The following is a 20,564-nucleotide window of genomic DNA, read 5'->3' as shown; positions in this document are numbered from 1 at the left end:
ACTTAGCTTTCAACACAATGCCAATTACTGACTCATCTCTAAAGCTTTATCTACATGTAAGTTGAACAGCAATCTTATAAAACATGCAATTTACATGACATTAACTATGATTTATGCAGATGCTATCATGTCATATAAATTTAAGTAAAATATCCCCCCAGAAAAAAATGATAAGAACAGTTTGCATTAACTTTGCCAATACATTTGTAAAGACAGAATTCAATATGTTCTGTGACATGTGTTGTGCATATCGAGACAATTCTGAAGGTGGTTGACACATTTGATGCAAAACCACAGACTTCATAAAGCAAAATCTCAGTCATCTTTTCAAATGGTAAAAGGAAACAAGTTCGCAACTCAGAAATGAAACATAGACTTTGTGTCATGGGAGGCAACATAGAGGCATGTTGTTTTTATAGATGATAAAAATTAAAAAGCTGAAAATTGTGAACATGCATGTCTACCTTTGGGGTCCAATCACCGCATTGGTACCAGTAGCGCTTGCCTAAAAAATTAGCACATGATTTGTAGGTGTTTGACATTGATTCAAAGCTTTTCAGAGCGGAGTATTTTGTTGATCTCCATTGGAAAGTTACACAGTGACTGCAGGGTAACGGAACATAACTTTTACTAAACTTTTCATTGACTTTTAGTCAATACTTCATGAGAAGTTGAAGAAAAAAAGAATCGGTGAGGGCTTTCGCACTGCAGAAATTCAGCGGGTGCATCCAGTATCTGTGAAAAATTGCCCGGTGTGAAAGGGACTTGTTGTACATCCTGGCAGGGCAGGGAACGTTATATGACAAGATCACATCGTGTGTCAATCAAGCAATGTTTTATCATTCTTTAGCATGTGGTAACAAGTTAACACGGACTTGGACTGGAAATGTTGTGCCAGAAGAAGAAGAGAGAAGGGAAGGGGGAGGGAAGGAGGGAGTAGAGAAGGGGTCTCTACCTTCTGGCCTCATTGGAGTCGGCTGTAGCTCTGTTCTAAGATTGAATGTAAAAACCAATCATTGATTTCCGCCGGGGCGTGCACACACGTTTCTCCCACTCGCCAGTCCTGAAACATGATTCTATCGATCGTGCCGTTATTCTGCTGGGGTAAATGCCGACGGGCGTGCCTTTGGAATACAGATGGTATTGATTCCACCAGAATCTTGTTGGTTTTACTAACATAAATCTGGAACTAGAAGAGTTTCCTGGTGGTACTTCCAAGATGCTGCCACCATGCAAAGTTTTACTTTCATTTCAATTTCACTTTCTTGGGCATTAAAGGTATTGTTTACCATTGGGAGCAGTGATTCGAAAATTTTTGAGTTATCACATTTGATGCATATGTGTAGGCCCGTTGTATCACAAAACTTCCTACCATATAAAAATTTCCCAATAAAGCCTAAAATATATGAGATGTCACGATCTTTTTCACAAAACCATAACTGTAGACAGTTTTGTCTAGAAACAATTTCACTATAACTATAGTTCATATTTTGTATATCTAACAATATTTAACAGATTTTAATTAGTAAAATTGTTACATGGTTGTTTCTAAAGCTAACTCACATTTTAGAACTATTTTGAAGCACTGAAGCTGGGTTTTTGTTTGATCTGCAGATGGTAAATAATGCCTTTATTAAACCTTCTCTCTAGCTTTAATTCCTTTCATCAGTCAGGTAGTGGTAATCATATAATTTAGAAACCGTATCTTGTGTCGTTCTCTTCAGAGCTTACAAATGTGCAAGGCAAACAGTGTAATCAAAAAGTCCTGCGTGCAATAACCAAAAAATATATAAACCCCTCAAAAAAAAAATACATATATATATTTGTGCTCTCAGACAAGCTACACATTTTTAGCAAGTGACTTAAATGCACATTAGACTTACAGTGATAGAATAAATCATTTTGATATAATTGATAACATAATTGATTACTAAAATGATTTTAATTCCTCTTTCAGATATTTTTTTTGGACAGTTTATTGCATTTGTGTCACAGCAGGTTGGTGTTATCAACTTTGCGAGTATAAATTACCCTGCAAATTGTAAGAAATTCCATCGTCATGAACTTTCTGAGGTATACAGTATTTATTGCAAACACACATATCTCTTGACTATCAAAGTGAAGTTGAATGGGAAAGAGAAAGAGCAGTTCCATCAAGGTTGATGAGAATATTTTCATGTTCTCCAGAGTTAAAGGCCTTGATTTCAAAGAGGCAAATGAAGATGCATCAATGGCATTGTAACATCAAGAAAGTGTACCAGGCAGCCATTTTGGATTTGACCAGGCTCTACAGGTGCATTGTGTATGGGAGGTACTAACGTACAGTACTACCTGAATCTTGAGTGTGAAATCTGCAGTAGATCTGAAGGAAGTGAAGTGTTAGTGTGTGCAGAGAGAGAGAGAGAGTTGTCATGGCAACAAGAGTGTCTAAAACCAGGCTTCCTGAACTTTCATATTATATTTGTGCAGTATATTATTGGTAAGTTTATCTATTAGCATCCTCACCATAGGGAAAAATGTTTGAATGCACACAGATGGTACACAGATTCTTAGAATGCTCTTTATGATGCCAGTTTGATTCATAATGGTTTGATGACATTGACTTTTTAGTGCTAGCATTTCATTGTAAGGAGAAATAACCACGTAATCATCCATGATTTCTTTTTTTTTAAGTTTCAAGGCTCTCTCAATAATCTGTGTTGAATGTTTACCATTTATCCATGAAAGTCAAATGTTGCACATTATCTTACTCATTCAACATCAGAAGGGCAGTGCACTTCTTGCAAGTGATGTCAAGGTTGTAATGGAATAAGTTTTCATCAAAATTGCAGTTCTTTTAAGTATGTTTTGGTAAAAAGATGTTGCTGTTTGATAATACTTCATAAAAGGAATTCTGAAAACTCTTGTTTGGCGATGCCAGGTTTACTGGGATCATTCACAAAAGTGTCATTTCTGAGGTGCTTGTGAATGAAAGGTGTTGAATTTAATATTACCTAGTGAAAGGGAATCTATTTGAATATACATAAATGTAGATTTAAAGGGAAGATAAACCCTAAGAGCAATGTGGATTGAGTGAAAGCAGCAACATAAGTAGAACCCATCAGTGAAAGTTTGAAGAAAATCGGACAATCGATGCAAAAGTTATGAATTTTTAAAGTTTTAGTGTTGGAACCGCTGGATGAGGAGACTACTAGAAGTTATGACATATGAGTGGACAACAATACAAAGAAAATATAAAGAAAATGCTACAAAAATCAATTTTTCATGAAAATTACAAATTCCGTCAACTTGGTACTGACATATGTTAAGGGTAGCAATTATTCCCCCTGCTTTCTGAAAGCGGTTAGTCAAGTGTTCTTTCATAATGCTAGAAAAATGAATTTTTGTTGAATTTCCTTTATATTTTCTTTGTATTGTTGTCCTCTCATACGTCATAACCTCTAGCAGTCTCCTCATCCAGCGGTTCCAACACCAAAGCTTTAAAAATTCGTAACTTTTGCATCGATTGTCCGATTTTCTTCAAACTTTCACTGATGTGTTCTACTAATGTTGCTGCTTTCACTCAATCCACATTGCTCTTTGGGTTTATCTTCCCTTTAAAGCTAAAAAAAAAAATCGAAAGACAAGAAAGTATTCTTTGATTAGAGCTTAAATTTTTAAATTCACCAAAAAGCCATGCAATCCAGTTTGCATCAGTGAAATCTAACAGCAAACTCAAGAAAGTGTATGTGTGTTTTTTATGTGCGAGAGATTGAGAGATGGAGAGAGAGGCATTGACTTTTAAAAGTGGAAAACAAGTTTAATACTCACCACAATATTTTCTTTTCTAAGAATATCACTCCATGAAAGTGATTTTGTGCTGTAATGACCTTCTGAGTTTTATGGTTCATCCCAAGGTGAGCTCTGAGCGAGGTTTAGTAGTTGATAACCACTGTTGTATTTTAAGAACCTATATCAAGGGGTCTTCTGTTTCTGTGACAGACTGGGTGGTGAACTGGAAAAAGGAAAACAACAGAATTGCACTAATTTTCAATTGTGTTATTTAAAGGAGCTTCTCCAGGGATTAGGATTTCACATTTTTTTTTTAATATCTTGGTTAGCTGTAGAGGCATCTCTAGCCACATTGGAAGAACCAAAGACTGCTAAAAACAGAGCAGAGCAAAAAACCCTATTTATTCTGGGATTTGTGATTCAGGAGAATTATGGTTATTTAAAGACTGGCACCTCCAAAAAACACCACTGACCAAAGAAACTCCATGATTAGTAAAGCCCCAGATTAGCTTTCAGGAGGATGTACTTATTCTCTCTCACTTTCCTCTCTTTTTTTTTTTTTTTGCTCTTTCTTTCTTTCTCGTGCTTTTACTGTCTGCTATATATAGACATCAGTTGGCAATCAAAAGGATTATCAATGATGACACCCAAACGTTGCAGAAACAAACAAGCCAAATTGTCTCACTACTTGCCTTGTTTGTCATGGCATGTTGCAGTTCTTCCCAACCTCTTTAATTCTGGTGTTATTTAAGTACTTTTTTTTTCCCTTTTGAATTGTCGCTGAAAAACAACTATAATGATAGGAAGAGCATATTTCAAAACAGGTTGTCCCAAAGTCCCTAGATATAAATGCTGCTTATTCTTTGTTAGTTAAAATTTGAATATGGAAACTGGAATATCTAGTAAGTCCATTTTCGCTGCCAAACAAAGTAGGATATGTTGAATAAAACCAGAGTTGTTTTTTTCTTTTTGTTTGTTTGTTTGTTTGTTTGACGTTGGGTGATGTCTCATTTGGCGAAGAGCATAATCTTGTTTTGTTTGATTTTGTTTGAAAGAAATGTATACAATATAAGGCGACACATTTTTAAGAAAGCACATATCATTTGACATTTTGTTGTTTGTTCATCCCATTGGCAGAGGGCATTTTCTTGGTTTGGGTTGAAAGAAGCATTTACAAATTGGCAAAACTTTTTCAAGTAAGCAGATAGTTGATATTTTGTCATTTGTTCACCTTCGTTCCTTTTTAGCAGAATTTGTAGATCTTTTTGAATGCATCTCAATTGTCCCTGTTTCAGTTCTGTGTATAGGATACTAATCAGTCATTTTTTTTTTTTTTAAGGGGTAGTATACTTTTGGTTGAGATGGGGATTCAGGTTTGGAATTTTTGTAAGATAATTAGAAACCACTTATATTAAATATCAAAGTGCATATCTTAAAGAGAATTACAAGTTTGTTTGATGAAAATTGGTTTTAGAGTGGCTGAGATATCAAAAAAAGAAAGCAAAACAAAGTGGTCCTAATAAAAGGTGGCACCCATCTTTTATCAGAATGCCTTTATTTGTGAATATCTCACCTTTTTTAAAACCAGTTTTCATCAAAGAAACTCTATATTCCCCTTAGAATTGTATGCTCTTTAATAGTTCATATATGAGATTTCTAATTATCTCACAAAAAGTGAAAATCTCAGTCCGCATTTTAACCAAAACTATACCATCCCTTTAACCCTGTACTGACATGGAAACTGTTTATCAGTCTTTCATTCAATTCTCCCCTCTCGTTACCATTTGCTGCAGGATGAATGTCGTGTGCCCCATCATCGACGTGATCAGCGATGACAACTTCGCCTTCCACACGGGCTCCGACATGACGTACGGAGGGTTCAACTGGAAGCTCCAGTTCCGCTGGTACCCGGTCCCGCAGCGAGAGGTGGATCGCCGCGGCGGGGACAGAACGCTGCCTCTCAGGTAAACATTTTTTTCGCAAAGTGATTTCTCCGTCAGTGACTCCAGCGAACCTCCAAGCCCGCTGCACACTAGGCTATCAGACTGGTCGCACGATTCTAGGATATACGACCTGTCGCACGACTCGACACCGCACACTTTACGATCAGACTACACATCCAGGCTTACGACAGTACTGGCTTCAGTGCACCCATACCAGAGAGTATAGAAGCGCACGCATTGCGCACTGCGTACGCTTGCATTTTACTGTATCGTGATTGACTGAAAGCCCACAACCAGTCATGAAAATTTCAATATATAAAATCTGTACAACTGGCACTAAGACCGAGTCACTCGACTAGAAACTGGCAAGACTGGCAACGTCATACACTACTTTTAGTCTTGAGGTCGTACGACTGGTTTGATCGTATAGTGTGTAGTGGGCTTTGCACTCACAAGGCCCATTTACATACTAGAATCACAGTTTAGAATTTTATAACCCCGTCATTCCACCGTATATACACTGGTCTTGAAAACTACGTAATTTTAAACACTGAAAGACTAACATATCTGCATCACGAGGCTGGTTATAACTGTGGTGTTTTTAGTCGAATCAAAAGCTGCTGGAGTGTACATGCTCAGTCTAGGAGTTCTATATTGCTAAATTTGTCTCAGTCTAAGGTTTACTTTCTGTGATAGCCTGATTGCCATTGAAATAGTGAGGATGACTATAAGCTCGTATTCACTAGAAAACTGATGGTAATACGTCTTTGCTCCGCTGGGTGCTGTTGGTTTCTTCCATATTTTGATGTTAGACTACAAGGTACTATGAACTATTTGAAGCGACATACAAACACGGTAGCAGAAAATACAAAACAATGCTATAGGTCAATACACAACAATGCTATAGGCCAATACACCACAATGCTATAGTCCAATACACAACAATGCTATAGGCCACTACAACAATGCTACAGGCCAATACTACATGCACTACAGTTTATTACACCAAAACTAGGCCTTGAGTAACCTAGAGCAGGGTTAAAAAGCATGCAGTTAAACAGCCCACGTCCACTAGCAAGTTATAATCTGGCAGTGAACAAGGTCACATGACTAAAATTGTGAAATTCCTATGATGGTTTTCATTTGCTCGCACTAACTTTGCAAAGTTTCAAGTAGGTTTTTTGTCTCTGTCTTTTTTTTCTTTTTTTTTCTGCTTTGGAGAGGTTGCCTACCAACCTAGCAATTAAGTTCACAATTTTTGCAAGGGAGAGTAAGTGGGCTTACTGCATTTTGAAGAATTATAATATAGTGAGGAGAAGGATGAATTTCACTTTCTTTCCATGCTATCTCCACATCTGTCTCTTTCTGTTACTCCCCATTGCCCCCTTTTCTTTAAGTGGGACAGCAATCCCATCCGTGAGCCGGCTTATATTTGTAAAAGAGCTGTCTGAGCTATAAATCATCTGCATTTGATAGAACTTTAAAAGACAAACTATGTCAGTATGCATGTGTGTGCATTCAGTTCTTCCAGCATTCCAAAGCTTAGTTCTGAAATATTGTGCTGTATGTCTAATTGTATTCATGTGACGTTGCTAGTAGCACTGTCATTTACACATGTCAAGAATGTTTCAGGCAGGTTGAATAAACCCATTTTCACAGCATTAGAGGAATGAAATATGTCTAATATAAACATACAATATTTAATGATTCAGCCTTTATAACATTTGCGTACTGATGGATAGACATAGAGATAAAGAGCTCAAAATGGACAGCTGCGGAAGCGTAGAAAGTAGACGAGCACATTTATTTCTCATTTGGAAAGAGAGGTTCAAAAAGAGTTCATGTGATCTCCCAGTGAAGAGTTTCAGACTTGCCAAAAAAAACAACTCATTTGAATGCTGATTTAGGAACATGGTAATTGAAGTATTTTATGCAAGTCTGAAAATGAACCTAAAACATGTGTCTCCAAAATGTGTTCATCAATTGGTATTTGGCCAGTTATGGTTGAGAGGCGTTTTCTAATCAACTTTTGCTTGACTCTTGCTGAAACCCGCAGTAGAGGTTTCTTTTCGTAATCTGAAACCCTTCTCTGAGTCAGCGAGAAAAGGGTTAATGGATTGCTCGTGTCTGATTGTCTGCGTTCATTTGGATCTTAGACGAACAGGGGTGTTCGTATCACTGAGGAGGCACTCCAGACGCAGGCAGATTAGCCTAATTTTTGAGTAATCCCTATAGACCTCAAGTAGGCCAGCAGTGTGTGTGTGTATGTGTGTAAGTGCGTGTGCACATGTGAAGGCAAGTGTTTGCGCGTGACTGCATGTGTATGCATGTGTTTGTGTGTGAATGCATTATGTATACATATGTAGCAGCCTTTACCAGATGTGTAATTAACCCATTGAGGATGGGCTGATTTTGCTTCAGCATACATTTTTCATAGACACTTGCTCGAGTATACTCGGACTCATCTTCAGTGGGTTAAAAACTGTCCTTGTTTTTCATTGAGAGAAAAGTAGGCTTGAAGTGATAGTTTTTCAGTATGGAGGAGGGGTTGAATCAACATAGACCTTTCGTCTTTCTCAGGCTAAATGCGAGATTTGTAGCTAATTTGCAGCTTATGCTAATGTTAATATAACAAAAGATATGGAGACTACAAAGGGACATAAGACATGCAGGAAGAAAATATGAATGTAGTGGAGTACATATACACTGAACGCAGCTAAGAATTAATATAGTTACATGTTTATATTCAAATATTCATATATTGACATATTCATGAAATTGTATATTCAGATATTTACATAATAATTATACATATTTATTCTGTAAAATCACAAGTTTGTGTGTGCATGAAATTTTCATGAATTTTTCACAAATTTCATGAAGAATCAAAAAATGGCGAAATTGAAATGCATCTAAAAGTTCTTGTGCTACACTCACTTATGCATTGATTTACAAAAATTTCATGCTGTGCTAAAGGCCGTCAGCTCCAATTTGCGACAATTTTCATGCTGCGAATATTTCTCGTGTTACAGTACATGTTTTAATGTACTAGAGAGTTTACAACTTCTCGTCCCCATGGCAACACATAAACCCATTCATGGGTCCCATTCACCACAGTTGAAATCTGTTGTGAGAGACTGGTCCAGTTAATTATTAGGTGTGCAAACCATTAGCTTTTCCCCAGGACAGTGCAGCCTTGAGTCTGAATTTTGAGCAGGGCCATCGGTAAATTTGCAGTCCCCCAACGAGCTGGGTAAATTTGCTCTCACTTAGAAACTGGCTGTGTCCGCATAAATGTAAAGTTCATTGATGAGGATGTTCAAATGGCGTTACCATGCCCACTGGCGATTAAATGTTGACTGTTCTGAAGGGTTTTATTGTAGCAGAGTCCAACCCATTATTGTGATGAATTTAGTCACGAAAGAAGGGTAAACTCGGTGATCAGTCACCGTGTATGTGTTTTCGTTTCAAAATCCTGTCAAAAGAAAAAAAGTCACCTCATCGTAAGATGTGAATTAAGTATGGCATGATGTAATTAGCAGAACTGAAAAGAAATCTATATTGTGATGTTTTGTGCATAAATGATACATGATACTAAAGGTGATTGCTTTACATTCTTTTCTAGTGATCTTTGAAGTAATGTTTAACGTAAATGAACCCTTGAATTATAATCAACTGCGTTCCCAATTGAATGCTTGTGCACAAACCACAACTCTTCCCCTGTAATCCATGGGAATTCATTTAAATACAATATGTTGTCCACTTTCCTATGAATAAGGTGCATTCTACAGGCAAGACATTTGTGATTCTATAGGGAACTGATACTAATGGTTCATCTCATGCCAAATTGCATGTGAAAGTGAATGTGGCTGATTTACTGTCGTCTAATGACCGAGTGGTTGCCGTGGCAACTAGTACTTACACTGTACACCCGGAGTTTAGGCCTTGAACTTTAACCAGTAGAAAATATTGATGTGAGGGAAGTTAGAATAACAAACAGCATCAAATGAGACGACACAAAGAGAGAGATTGGGGGGTAGGTATATAGATAGAGTGGTAGATGAATATATACATCTCTAGACAGATAGTCAAGTGATGAATGAGTGGATGGATGAATAAAGTGAATAGAGAAGACAGATGAAAATATAGAAAAATAGAAGGATGGAGAGAGAGAGACAGATAACGGATGAATAGATAAAGAGATGCATATATATATATATATATATATATATATATATATATGGATAGAACAATAGAAGGATAGATATAGGCATTGATAGATATATAGGTAGATAGATGGAGAGAGAGAGATACGGATGTGAAAATAGAAAGGTAGACAGATGGATAGATAAAAGCAATAGATAAAGAGATAATGGAGATCAAATCAGAAAGATAAATATATTGAGAGAAAGAAGATAAAAAGATTTGACAGATAGATGGAGAGATATATATTCTGGTAAAATAGAAAGGGAGATACAAAAGGTGGATAGATAAAGAAACATATAGATTAAAAGGGATATACATGTTTGCAAAGATAGAAAGATAGATGGAGACATAGATTGATAGAAAGAAAATAAAAAGAGATAGATGGAGAAAGATGGATGGATGAGGGTATAGAAATACATTATAAATGAATACATTAAGGTGAAAGGAATTACATATAATAGATAAATTAAGTAGCATACTGACAAATATTTAAAACGTTTAGAAATATATTTTATATTTCATATGCTTTTTCATGTATAGACAGGGAGGTAGGAAGCTTTCCTGGATTGTAAATTATTTGTTATATTACCTGTACTGAAATGCAAAAGAATACACAAGTTTCTCCCTAATTGCTCTTTTCAACCTCCCTGTTTTGATGTGTGCATGTTGTCAGCCCCCTGGAGAATGTTTTGCTGTTGTTTGTTCTTTTATCCATTGGAAACAAAATTAACCTTTTGTGTGCTATGAGTGCTGGTGGGCACAGAAGACCCCATAGCATTGTACACACTGTCCAAAGAAAGGGTTAGCAGAAGTTGATAGGTGAAAAAAGAAAAGAACAAGCATTTTCTTGCAATGTGCTTTCTCTTCACGGGGATGCAATGTAAACTCCCCCTCCCTCCACCTCTTCCTACTACCTCCCCCACCCTATCCATATTTGTCAAATGTTATGAAATTAAGCTGCTCTCTGGCTTTTAATCAGCATACAAATGTAATGGACAACACTTTCTTTGTTTCATCTTACAATAATGTATTGAGGATGTGTGGCATACATAACATGTATGTACTGTATGTCACTCTCCATAAAAGAACTGTAAACAAAGAGTAGTTACTCATCATTTCTCATCCAAAAGAATGATAAATTTGCAAACCTCTCATCATCCTATCAAGTGGAAGAACTTGGTGGCCTAATTACTGAAAACTGATGAATTATCCTGCACTCAACTTTCAGATACAGAGTGGTTTTTTTTTTTTGGTGTTTTTTCTTTTCATTTACCTTTAATATGCTAAACCCTTATGAAACAGCAGTTCATGTCAGTCTTTACAGTGTGCAGGTTTTAAAAGTTTTTAAAAAAATGTTATACCCTCACATGCTTCTGTTTCTAACCGAAATGAATGTTCAGAAGAGACCTGATGAAAATTCAGTTTACGAGCACTGCATCTTTTGTGGCACACCGCCAAGAGATCTTACTGTGGTATCTCATCAGGGGTAAATGGTCCGGGACGAATGGCTTCCTCCCGGGGTCGAGAAAATTTCCCTTTCATGAGCAGGTTGTCGGCTTTTGAGATTGACCTAGAAAGAAAGTCACCTTGTAGGCTGTGGAAGTGTGCAGCAGTATTTTTTTAATTGATGTTTTCTCCTGTGTAGGCTTTCTGTAACTTCTGATCACTAGCTGGGTGTTCAGATGCAAAAAATTATACTAGAAGGGTATAGCTATACCAAAACTTTGTAGCCATACAATAAATTTATACATCTGGACACTGACTATCGAAACAACATGTAACGAAACAACGTATAACGAAATGTGTGGAACAAAACGACGGTCAGAGTGCTCATCGTTTTGAACTAGAACTCGATAACGAATCAGCATTCTATTGTGTCCATTGTGCATCTGAACGTATGGCGACCATAGAACGATATAACTGGGCGGGGCTTAAAGGGGATGGCTAGTAACTGATCAGTGGGAATGCCGTGGGATGATTGTTCCAATCCTTGTGGGATTCATTTAAGAGTACATTATATATCTATTGTTGTGTGAAAATTGTTTGCTTCAGAATGGTCTCATATTCAAGTAATGTGCAGTTTAATGTTTCCAGGTTAGTATGCCTGTACAGTGACGGGGCATTAAACTGCACATTACTTGAATATGAGACCGTTCTGAAGCAAATAATTTTCATACAACAATAGATGAATAAATGAATCCCACAAGGATTGGAACAATCATCCCCCAGCATTCCCACTGATTCCCACTGATCAATTACTAGCCATCCCCTTTAATGGGAGGGAGTGTGTAAGGTGACCTTGTGCTTGTCACTCATGACCATAACAACATGCTTAGTGAGAAACTGCACATCTATACGATGTTTTTCCGGAATGGTCGAAATTAGCGTCTGCATGGTCTGTCGGCTATACGATGATTCTTTATACGTCGTTTCTTTATTGAGTTTTGGTATAAACTGGCTTGCGTCTGAACAGGGGGTTGTTCTTGAGCAGGAGCAGCAGCAGCAACAAATAACAAACAACAACAACTACGAAATGTACAAAAGTATGGTCTATGTTCAATGGACATTGTATCCCGGAAGGTAGATGGTAGAAACTTGCCCTGTCTCAAATGACACTTGAGATAGATTCATACGGTTGTCTACTACAGGAAACTTTAGATCAAAGCCACTTTTAACAGCATGAAGGAATAATCAGGAGAAAAAGCTGCAGTTTTGAAGCCAGCTAGGTATGCCAAAGAGTGTTTTAAGCAGTGAAAGCAGTTCCCCCATCCTAAGCATTCTACTTTTTTTTTTTACATGTAATTTCTGTTTCATTTCATTTGTTTATTTTTATTCTTTTTTTCTTTTTCTTTTTTTGCTACAGTGTCTCTGAATGCAGGGAAAAGAGATCTATCTGTTTATGTAGGACTTGCCAAGTTTGCACAATCACAAAATGTACAATGTAAACATGTGGCCTTTGTAAACTGATACAACCAGCACATGTCTTGAGCAGGGATTTATGTCTGGCAATCACAGTTCTAAATATAGAGAACATTTTGCTTTCTATTATTCTGTTACATTAATGTGATACCTCTTCAACCTATGTTTAGTAGTCCTGACTAAAATGTGATTAGAGCTGACTCCATATTCACTGCATTCTGTGGCATAGTGTGAGTTGGTTCTACTTTGTTACTAGAAGTTTGAAAACTAGATATTCTGTGAGGAGAAATGGTCAAAAAGGAGGGTTGAAAGTTTGTTTCCAAATGCACAAATTTGACACCCGTTGTCCACATGGTATTACATTTGTGCTTTGTGTAGAAAGTATTAGTGTGACCAAATCCAATGATAGATATTTGGTATGTCATATTGTGATATGATTTGAACTTTTATGTCTTGTTTGGAAATTCTGTTAACCCCTTTCTATTTGACTTTCAGTTTTCAGTTAATCCTATTCGTTTTTGTTATTATCAAACAAGTCGAAAGAATTGCTCAAAGATACTTTTGTATGAAAGGAGTCGCCACAAATACAAAGATGAATGTAGCTTTAGACAAGAAGATTATTTGAGCATCACTATTTCAACAGATAGGTGCCAGCATTCAAAGATGCAGTACAAAGGTAGCAAAATTGTAATAAAGGTTAAAAATGATGCTGCAATATTAAATCCTACTCTCACCTGCCAATGTTTTAGTGGAATATTTGGTAGTGTATGTGGTCTCTATCAAGTTTGTGAGAGTTGATTTTTGTGCATTTGCAATTTCATGTGCTCAGAGTAACTCTAGACAGGTTTTCTGCCTTTCTACAACTTCTTTTCTTGTGAAAAGCTGCTGTATGCTAGAACTGTTTTGTCATTGTTGTGTCTTCAGACCACTGCTTAAAGGGATGGTACAGTATTGGTGGGGATGAGAATTGGGCTTTTAGCTTTTTGCGAGATACCAAGGAAACACTTATGATATAGTACATAGCATACCATTTTAAGAGGAATTCAAAGTTTATTTGACGAAAAATCGGGTTTGGAATGACTGAGACATCCAAAAACAAGGTAAAACAAAGCGATCGTAATAAAATGTGGGTCCCACACTTTATTAGAATTGGTCTATTTTGGATATCTCAGCCATTTCAAAACCAATTTTCATCAAATAAACGTTGAATTCCTCATAAAATTACATACTCTTTCATATTTCATAAGAGGTTTCTCATCATCTCACCAAAAATGTTAGAAACCTGAAATTAGGTCTCAACCAAAAGTTCTATATGATCCCTTTAATGTTATGCCTATCCTGCTGTGGTGCTTGAAGCGCCCACGTGTTGGGCCAGTATTTACTCAGGTTCAGAAAGTGGCCCCAGACTACTACCACTTAGCCCCCTTTACCACTGAATCCATGGCCATGTTGTCTCCCATCCCTTAGTTCCTCCTTGTCTGTCTTCTTATCCCCTTCCTCATTGGTCCTTATCCCTTAACCCCTCCCTATCCTCTGCCTCCTCATCCGTCTACCATCTACTCCTCAATCATCCTCTCTTCTTCCTCATTCCTCCACCCTTCCTTATTTGTCTACTTCTTCACTCCTCATCCATCTGCACCTCCACATTTATCTACTCTTCCTCATTCGCCTTCTTTTTCATCCTACAACTTTCTCATCATTCCCCCTTGTCCCACACCCCCTTTTCTCCCCTCACCTTCCTTACTTCTCATCATCCTTCACCCATTCCTCATTCCTCCACACTCATTCCAGTCCTTATTTCTCTTCATCGATCATCCTTCCTCATTCCTCCACTCCCAATCCTCATTCCTGCTCACCCTCCAACCCCTCCTCATTCCTCCATATCTCTTCCTCATTCCTGCTCATCCCTCAACCCCTCGACATTCATCCACTCTCCCTCACTCCTCCCCTTTTTCATCAGATACCTTTGTTATTCCTTCCTCTCATAATCCAACTCTTCCTCATCTCCCAACCCCTCCATATCTTCCAACCCCCTCCTTATCCCCCTCCTCACCCATCCTCATCCCTCCTCCTTTCACACCTCAATCACTCATCTCTTCCCCTTCCCAATCATCCATTCTTCCTCATTCCTCTCCTTTCTCATCCCAAACCCATATTATCCCCCTCCTCATTCCTCCACTCCCCTTCTTCATTCCTTCCCTTTATCCCTCAACCCTTCCTCATCCTTCAGGCCTTCCTCATTCTTCAACCCCGTATTACTTACCCCTCCTCATTCCCCATCCTCTCTTCATTCCTCCACCACTCTTCATCTCCCCCTTCCCATCTCCCATCTCCTCATCCCTCCCTTCCTCATTCTTCAACCCTTTTCTTGGCCCTCACCAGCCCCCACTCCTAAAAGCATTACCCCCCTTCTCATGCCTCACCCCCTTCTCATTATGTCCTCTACACCAACAAGGTCACTCCTTTGCTGACAATCAATTACTTCAGAATAGTGAGGCCCTCAGTGGAGGTAACATTAGGAACTTGATGAATTTACACGTAGTGTCGTTGTTGCACTGTAAACTGCATTTTATAATTGCTTTCTCACACGGATCGTAGATCATTCTTAAACTTCCAGTGAAGGCCTTGGTATACTTAAATAAGGATGAGTAGATGTGTTACAGTGTAGGTTAAAGTCATCTCCAGTACTGTATACAGAAATGCTGAATATTTCACAAGGTCTTTATTTTTGCAAATTTCTTAAATCTGGTGCTGTTCGCGAATTTTAAGACATGTGAAAATATTGACTCTGATTCCGATATGAATTAGACATGCCTGCATACATACATGTATGTACAATTTTCCGTTCAGTTCTGTACTTCCAGATGATGAATTTAACCTCTTGTGAAAATGTCGGGGAATCCTGACTTGCAAAATTTTTACTCTCTATTAAATGGCATATACAGTTAGGGTAGGTTGAATATGAACATACATGTAGCGCACAACAAATTCCATACTGGAGGAAACCAAGGAAAAGACTCGTTATAAAGTATGATTGCAGTTGACGAAATAGAACAATTGATATTGCATCCCTCATTAGGTTTAAGTGTGTATGTTTATTCATGGCCTCCCCATCAGGAGATGGCTACCGTATAGTGCTTGAGAGGTGATTATCTCTGTTATTGATGATTTCTTTTGGTTAGTGCAAAATCTGTAGGCAATGTGTTGCAATTTTTGTAGTCATTGTAGGCAGAGATGATGATGTTCTATGGATACTGTGAGGGAGATGGGGTCTGGAATTTAAAACTACCTTCATGTGAAATGAGTGATGAGATTGTTGTCATGTCAGCTTCCAAACTGCTGCTGCTACCTGTAGCACATTTCAGTCATTCCATGCTTGCAAATAAAAAAAATTAACAACTCAGCCAATTACTGACGTGTTATAATTCTACATTTAATAGAGGAAATTCATCCTTTAAATGATGATTCTAGGTTTTTAAAAAAAGAAAATCACTCAAATTACAATCTTTAGCATGTGTGTACCCTAAGTAGACTTACCATTAAGCCTGCCTTCCTTTCAGTTTTGATATATGAATTATTCATATTCAGATCACGGTTTCTGAGATACAGGGTGTGTGGTCTGATCATTCTAACAGTACATTACAATCATCATTCCAATCTTCATTCCAGTAAAAAAAAAAAAAAAAAAAGAAATTCTTATGTGCAACCGCTCATTCTCCATTGTCATGTCAAGCTAGAAGCTGGATGTAAAAGCAATATAGCATGTGGCTCAAATATCTATGATATTGACACTGGTATGCATTCTTCTTTATGCGGCAGCTGAAAAGTCAGCAATAAATACATTGAACATGACTCATAGTGGCAATGGCAGCTTAAGAGTGAAATATAATGTCTGATTTCCTCGCCTTCTTTCACTTTCATTTTACTTCTTCTATTCCACATTCGGACGAAACAAGGTACGGTGCATGTAACAGAGCGTTCTGAGACACGACTTTTGTATTATGTGATACCAAAGTTTATAACAGAAAAGAAGAAAAATGACACATAATACACATGTAGCATGCAATAGTGTGGTATACTGTAAAAGTGGAAAGTTTAGCGGTGTTAAAATGTTTGCGCATTACGCGCCACAAGGAGCTAGCGCGAAAATAAAAGCAATGGAATTTTTTTTTTTGCTTGCGGGAACTTGTTTCCGTTGTTGATGTCTTAATTCTGCGGAATTAAGAACACGTGAAACTCATCTCACCCAGCTGAGCACAAAAAATTACTTGCGCAGAGATATCCACTGTTATAGTACACACACAGAAGGAAGAAAAAATACAACCTTTTGTTGAACTATGAGGCCTTGCAAAAGGCAAAGTTTCTTTGGAATAGACTCGTAGAGGCAACTCAAACTATTGAACCTGGGAGAAATTCTCATGGTATACCGGGTACTTTAATTGTTCCTGTGGCAAAAAGTAAAAAGATAAAAGAAAATGCCACAGGGACACCACATTCATGATCCTAACATAAGGCTTGATTTCTGTGGAAATCGCAGCGATGGGCTTCTGTAATGGGATATGGGTGCCTGCACATTTAGAACTAATGCTGGTAAGAAACCTTACAGAATGAATCATCTGATAAATCTTGGAGTAACAAAGATTTGCTGGGGCATGAAATTTAGTGGGAAAACCCCCAAACATTGAATGTACACTGTAGCTTATATTCTTTTTTAATTTGGTTTGTTTATTTGGTTGGATTTACTATGCCTGGCTGTGTGCTATGATGATTGAATTTACTGCTGTATTTATGAGTGAAGATGTTTACAATTTTTTTATGCTTTGTTTTCTTTTTTGTGAAATAAATGCCATCTGTTACATAGTTTGCATACTATCATGTCATGAGTAAAAGTATAAATCCATTTGAGCACGATGGGGCAAAATGTCTGTATTTAGACCATTTCTCATTGAAAAGTATTGTCATGCTAAAAATGTCCATGTTCTATTCAAGGTGACTGTAGTGTAAGAGTAAAGTATACATAGAGATGGAAGTACATTTATATACAAAATCAAACAAAGAATTAGAAAGCTATGAGATTGTACATTATTGCAAGTTTCTTCTTTTTTTCATCAATACATGCAAGTTGGGGAAATGGGGTAGAACTTTGAAATTCCTGAATTGTTTTATATGGCATTCAATTTTTATTTTTTAAAGAATTTTATAATCTGTTTTGTTTTATATTCCTCTGTCTGTAAAAGCCTACGTAAACACACTATGGAATCGTTCTTTGACTTTTTAATTCCGTCCCTCAACCCGCTACAGATCCCCCACCATGGCTGGAGGGCTCTTCTCAATAGACAGGAGCTACTTTGAAGAAATCGGAACGTACGACGCCGGCATGGATGTCTGGGGCGGCGAAAACCTCGAAATCTCATTCAGGGTGAGTTACGAGCTGCCGTTTCTCCATTATATTTTCTTTGTTTTTCCTGCCTGTCCATGTAATTGCCTGTGTTTGAGTTGAATCATGTTGTATTTTGTTTTGCTTTTGTTTTTACTCCGCTTTGATATCGGAGAGTCATCATACCATGTACACTATAGGTCCTTGATGACTTTTTGTCCTTCGTCGTTTATGCTTCAGAACATACAGTGTGCACTTGGTGTCTGCTGATGTATAAACCGGTGTATGCGGTTCAGTGACCGTTCCTTCAAACATGCATTGCTTGCACCAGCAAGTTCATGCTGTGCCAGCCACTCAAAGGCTGTGAGCTGCATTGTACTTCAAAAGCTGCACAAAAGAGAAGGTTTTTCAACTCCTGATGACCTTGGGGTCAAAAGGTCAATACTATACTGTAAAACAGCACACACACACAAAACTTTCGTGGCACGAAGCTTTCTTGAGTTGTAACTGATGGCCATTTTTTGTGGTATGAAACTTCCATAAATTGCCACTGGTATTCAATGCATGGTGTAAGCAAAAACTTTTGCTTGCATTTTTACTTCCACGAATTGTGGCTCCTCGCGAAATTCGCTAAAGTTTTATGCACGCCAAAAATTTCCGGTTTTACAGAATGCTGCCTCAAAAGTCGAACGTGAAACAGAATAAGGAGAGGATGTCCCTCAAGTCTCCCTCGAGAAGCGAGTGATTGATAACTCCCGAGGAGGCCACTTCATGGCTCAATGAGCCAGCTTCGATCATCCACATTCCATAGGCCAGGGAGACATGCAGCACTTATTTTATATTTTCAAAAAAGCAGATGAATACGTGATGGCTGATCAGGAACCCTGCAGAATTAAAGAAAAAAAAAAGATGATAATCTGCATTTTATTGCTGAGAGTGGTGAATGCTCTGATGAAGAAGGAGACAGAACCAAAGAGAGAAGGAATGATTCTTCATCTTCAGGATTAGTGGGGCATTGCTTGAGGCAAAAGTTTTGGCCTTCATTTTTCATGCCTCTGTCCGTAAGGGGTGCAGGAGGCATTATGTTTTTAGGCCATCACTCCGTCAAACCCAGATCTTCTCATCACATTTATATTTAATGAATAGATGAAGAATTCATATAAACTAGGAAAGCACCATTGAGTGGGTTCTCTTTAGCAACTGGTGCAGTCATACCACAGTGTACATGAAGTTTAGATGCATAGTGTAGAATCTGGGCTAATCATCTAATGTCAAAGGCCAAAGATCAAAGGTCACAGATCATGAAATGGGCATTTAAGAAATATTAGTAGAACACATTAGTGAGGATTGATAAAACTTGGACGATCTGTTCTAAAGCTGTGAACACGAAAGTGTGGTGAAACCGTGTGCCATCATCGTGGGGTAGAATTGCTATGAAGATACCAATGTGGATGTGATCTTATGGTAGGGAAAGGATAAAACAAGAATCTAAAGAGAAATACACATAATTTCATTTTTCTGGAAGGAAAATTTAGCCTGAATATATATATGTATATATATTGGTTCAGTGAAAGTAGAAATACAAGTAGAACATATTGGTGAAGTTTGAGGAAAATTCTTTCAGAAATTATGAATTTGAAAGTTGGGATAAATTGTGTGTGTTCATTGCTGGATAAGATGGCTTCAAAGATATGTGATCTCATGGAATCGGCTCAATAAAACAAAAATCTTAAGAGAAATCCGCATAGTTTCATTTTCTAGCAGAATGCTAGAGCTCATTTCTTACAACCTCCTTTAGAAGCAGTTGGAAAAATATCCTTGTCATAGTATGTCTGAAACAAGTCAAGTCAAGGGAATGGAATCAAGAGGGGTCTGAGCCTGAAATTTTTGCTACATCAAGTCAAGGGAATGTGTACTTTTCATAAATTATGACGTTTTACTAGAATCTCCAGTAAAGATTTGTCTTTTTATATATCCCCTAGTATGACATCATTGTAAGCTTCTTCTCCAGAGAAGACAGCACATGGATTAAAACAAAACTTTCAAGAATCATAACTTGTGAATGGATCGTCCAATCTCCAGCAAACTTCACCGATGTGCTCTTGTTATGTACATGTGCATTCTGTGAGTCTATCTCTCTATCTTAGATATACTGTATATTTTTTTCAGGTTATTCTTATGGTAATCTTTCCTTTAAAGATATATTTTGAGCAGCTTTGGGATGGCAAGTATATCATGATTGAAGATGCGGAGAGTAAAGAGAAAACCAGCGTGAATGGGATATGGGGAGAGAGATAGACGAGAAGAGGAAAAGAAAGGGAGAAAAGAAAAGCTGAAGGAATACAGAG

General features: G+C 37.6%; 1 protein-coding gene across 1 annotated transcript in view; it reads left to right on the top strand.

Annotated features, from left to right (window-relative positions):
• Positions 1-20,564, top strand: part of LOC140244049 (polypeptide N-acetylgalactosaminyltransferase 13-like) — a 123,591-nt gene that overhangs the window by 74,698 nt on the left and 28,329 nt on the right. The window contains exons 5-6 of the mRNA XM_072323700.1: positions 5,565-5,735; positions 18,141-18,258. Of these exons, the coding sequence (XP_072179801.1) occupies positions 5,565-5,735; positions 18,141-18,258 (289 nt within the window). The remainder of the gene's footprint in view (positions 1-5,564; positions 5,736-18,140; positions 18,259-20,564) is intronic.

This window comes from Diadema setosum, chromosome 20 (assembly GCF_964275005.1).
Source record: "Diadema setosum chromosome 20, eeDiaSeto1, whole genome shotgun sequence".
Classification (NCBI taxonomy): domain Eukaryota; kingdom Metazoa; phylum Echinodermata; class Echinoidea; order Diadematoida; family Diadematidae; genus Diadema; species Diadema setosum.
This window is presented reverse-complemented; position numbering and strand designations above follow the sequence as displayed.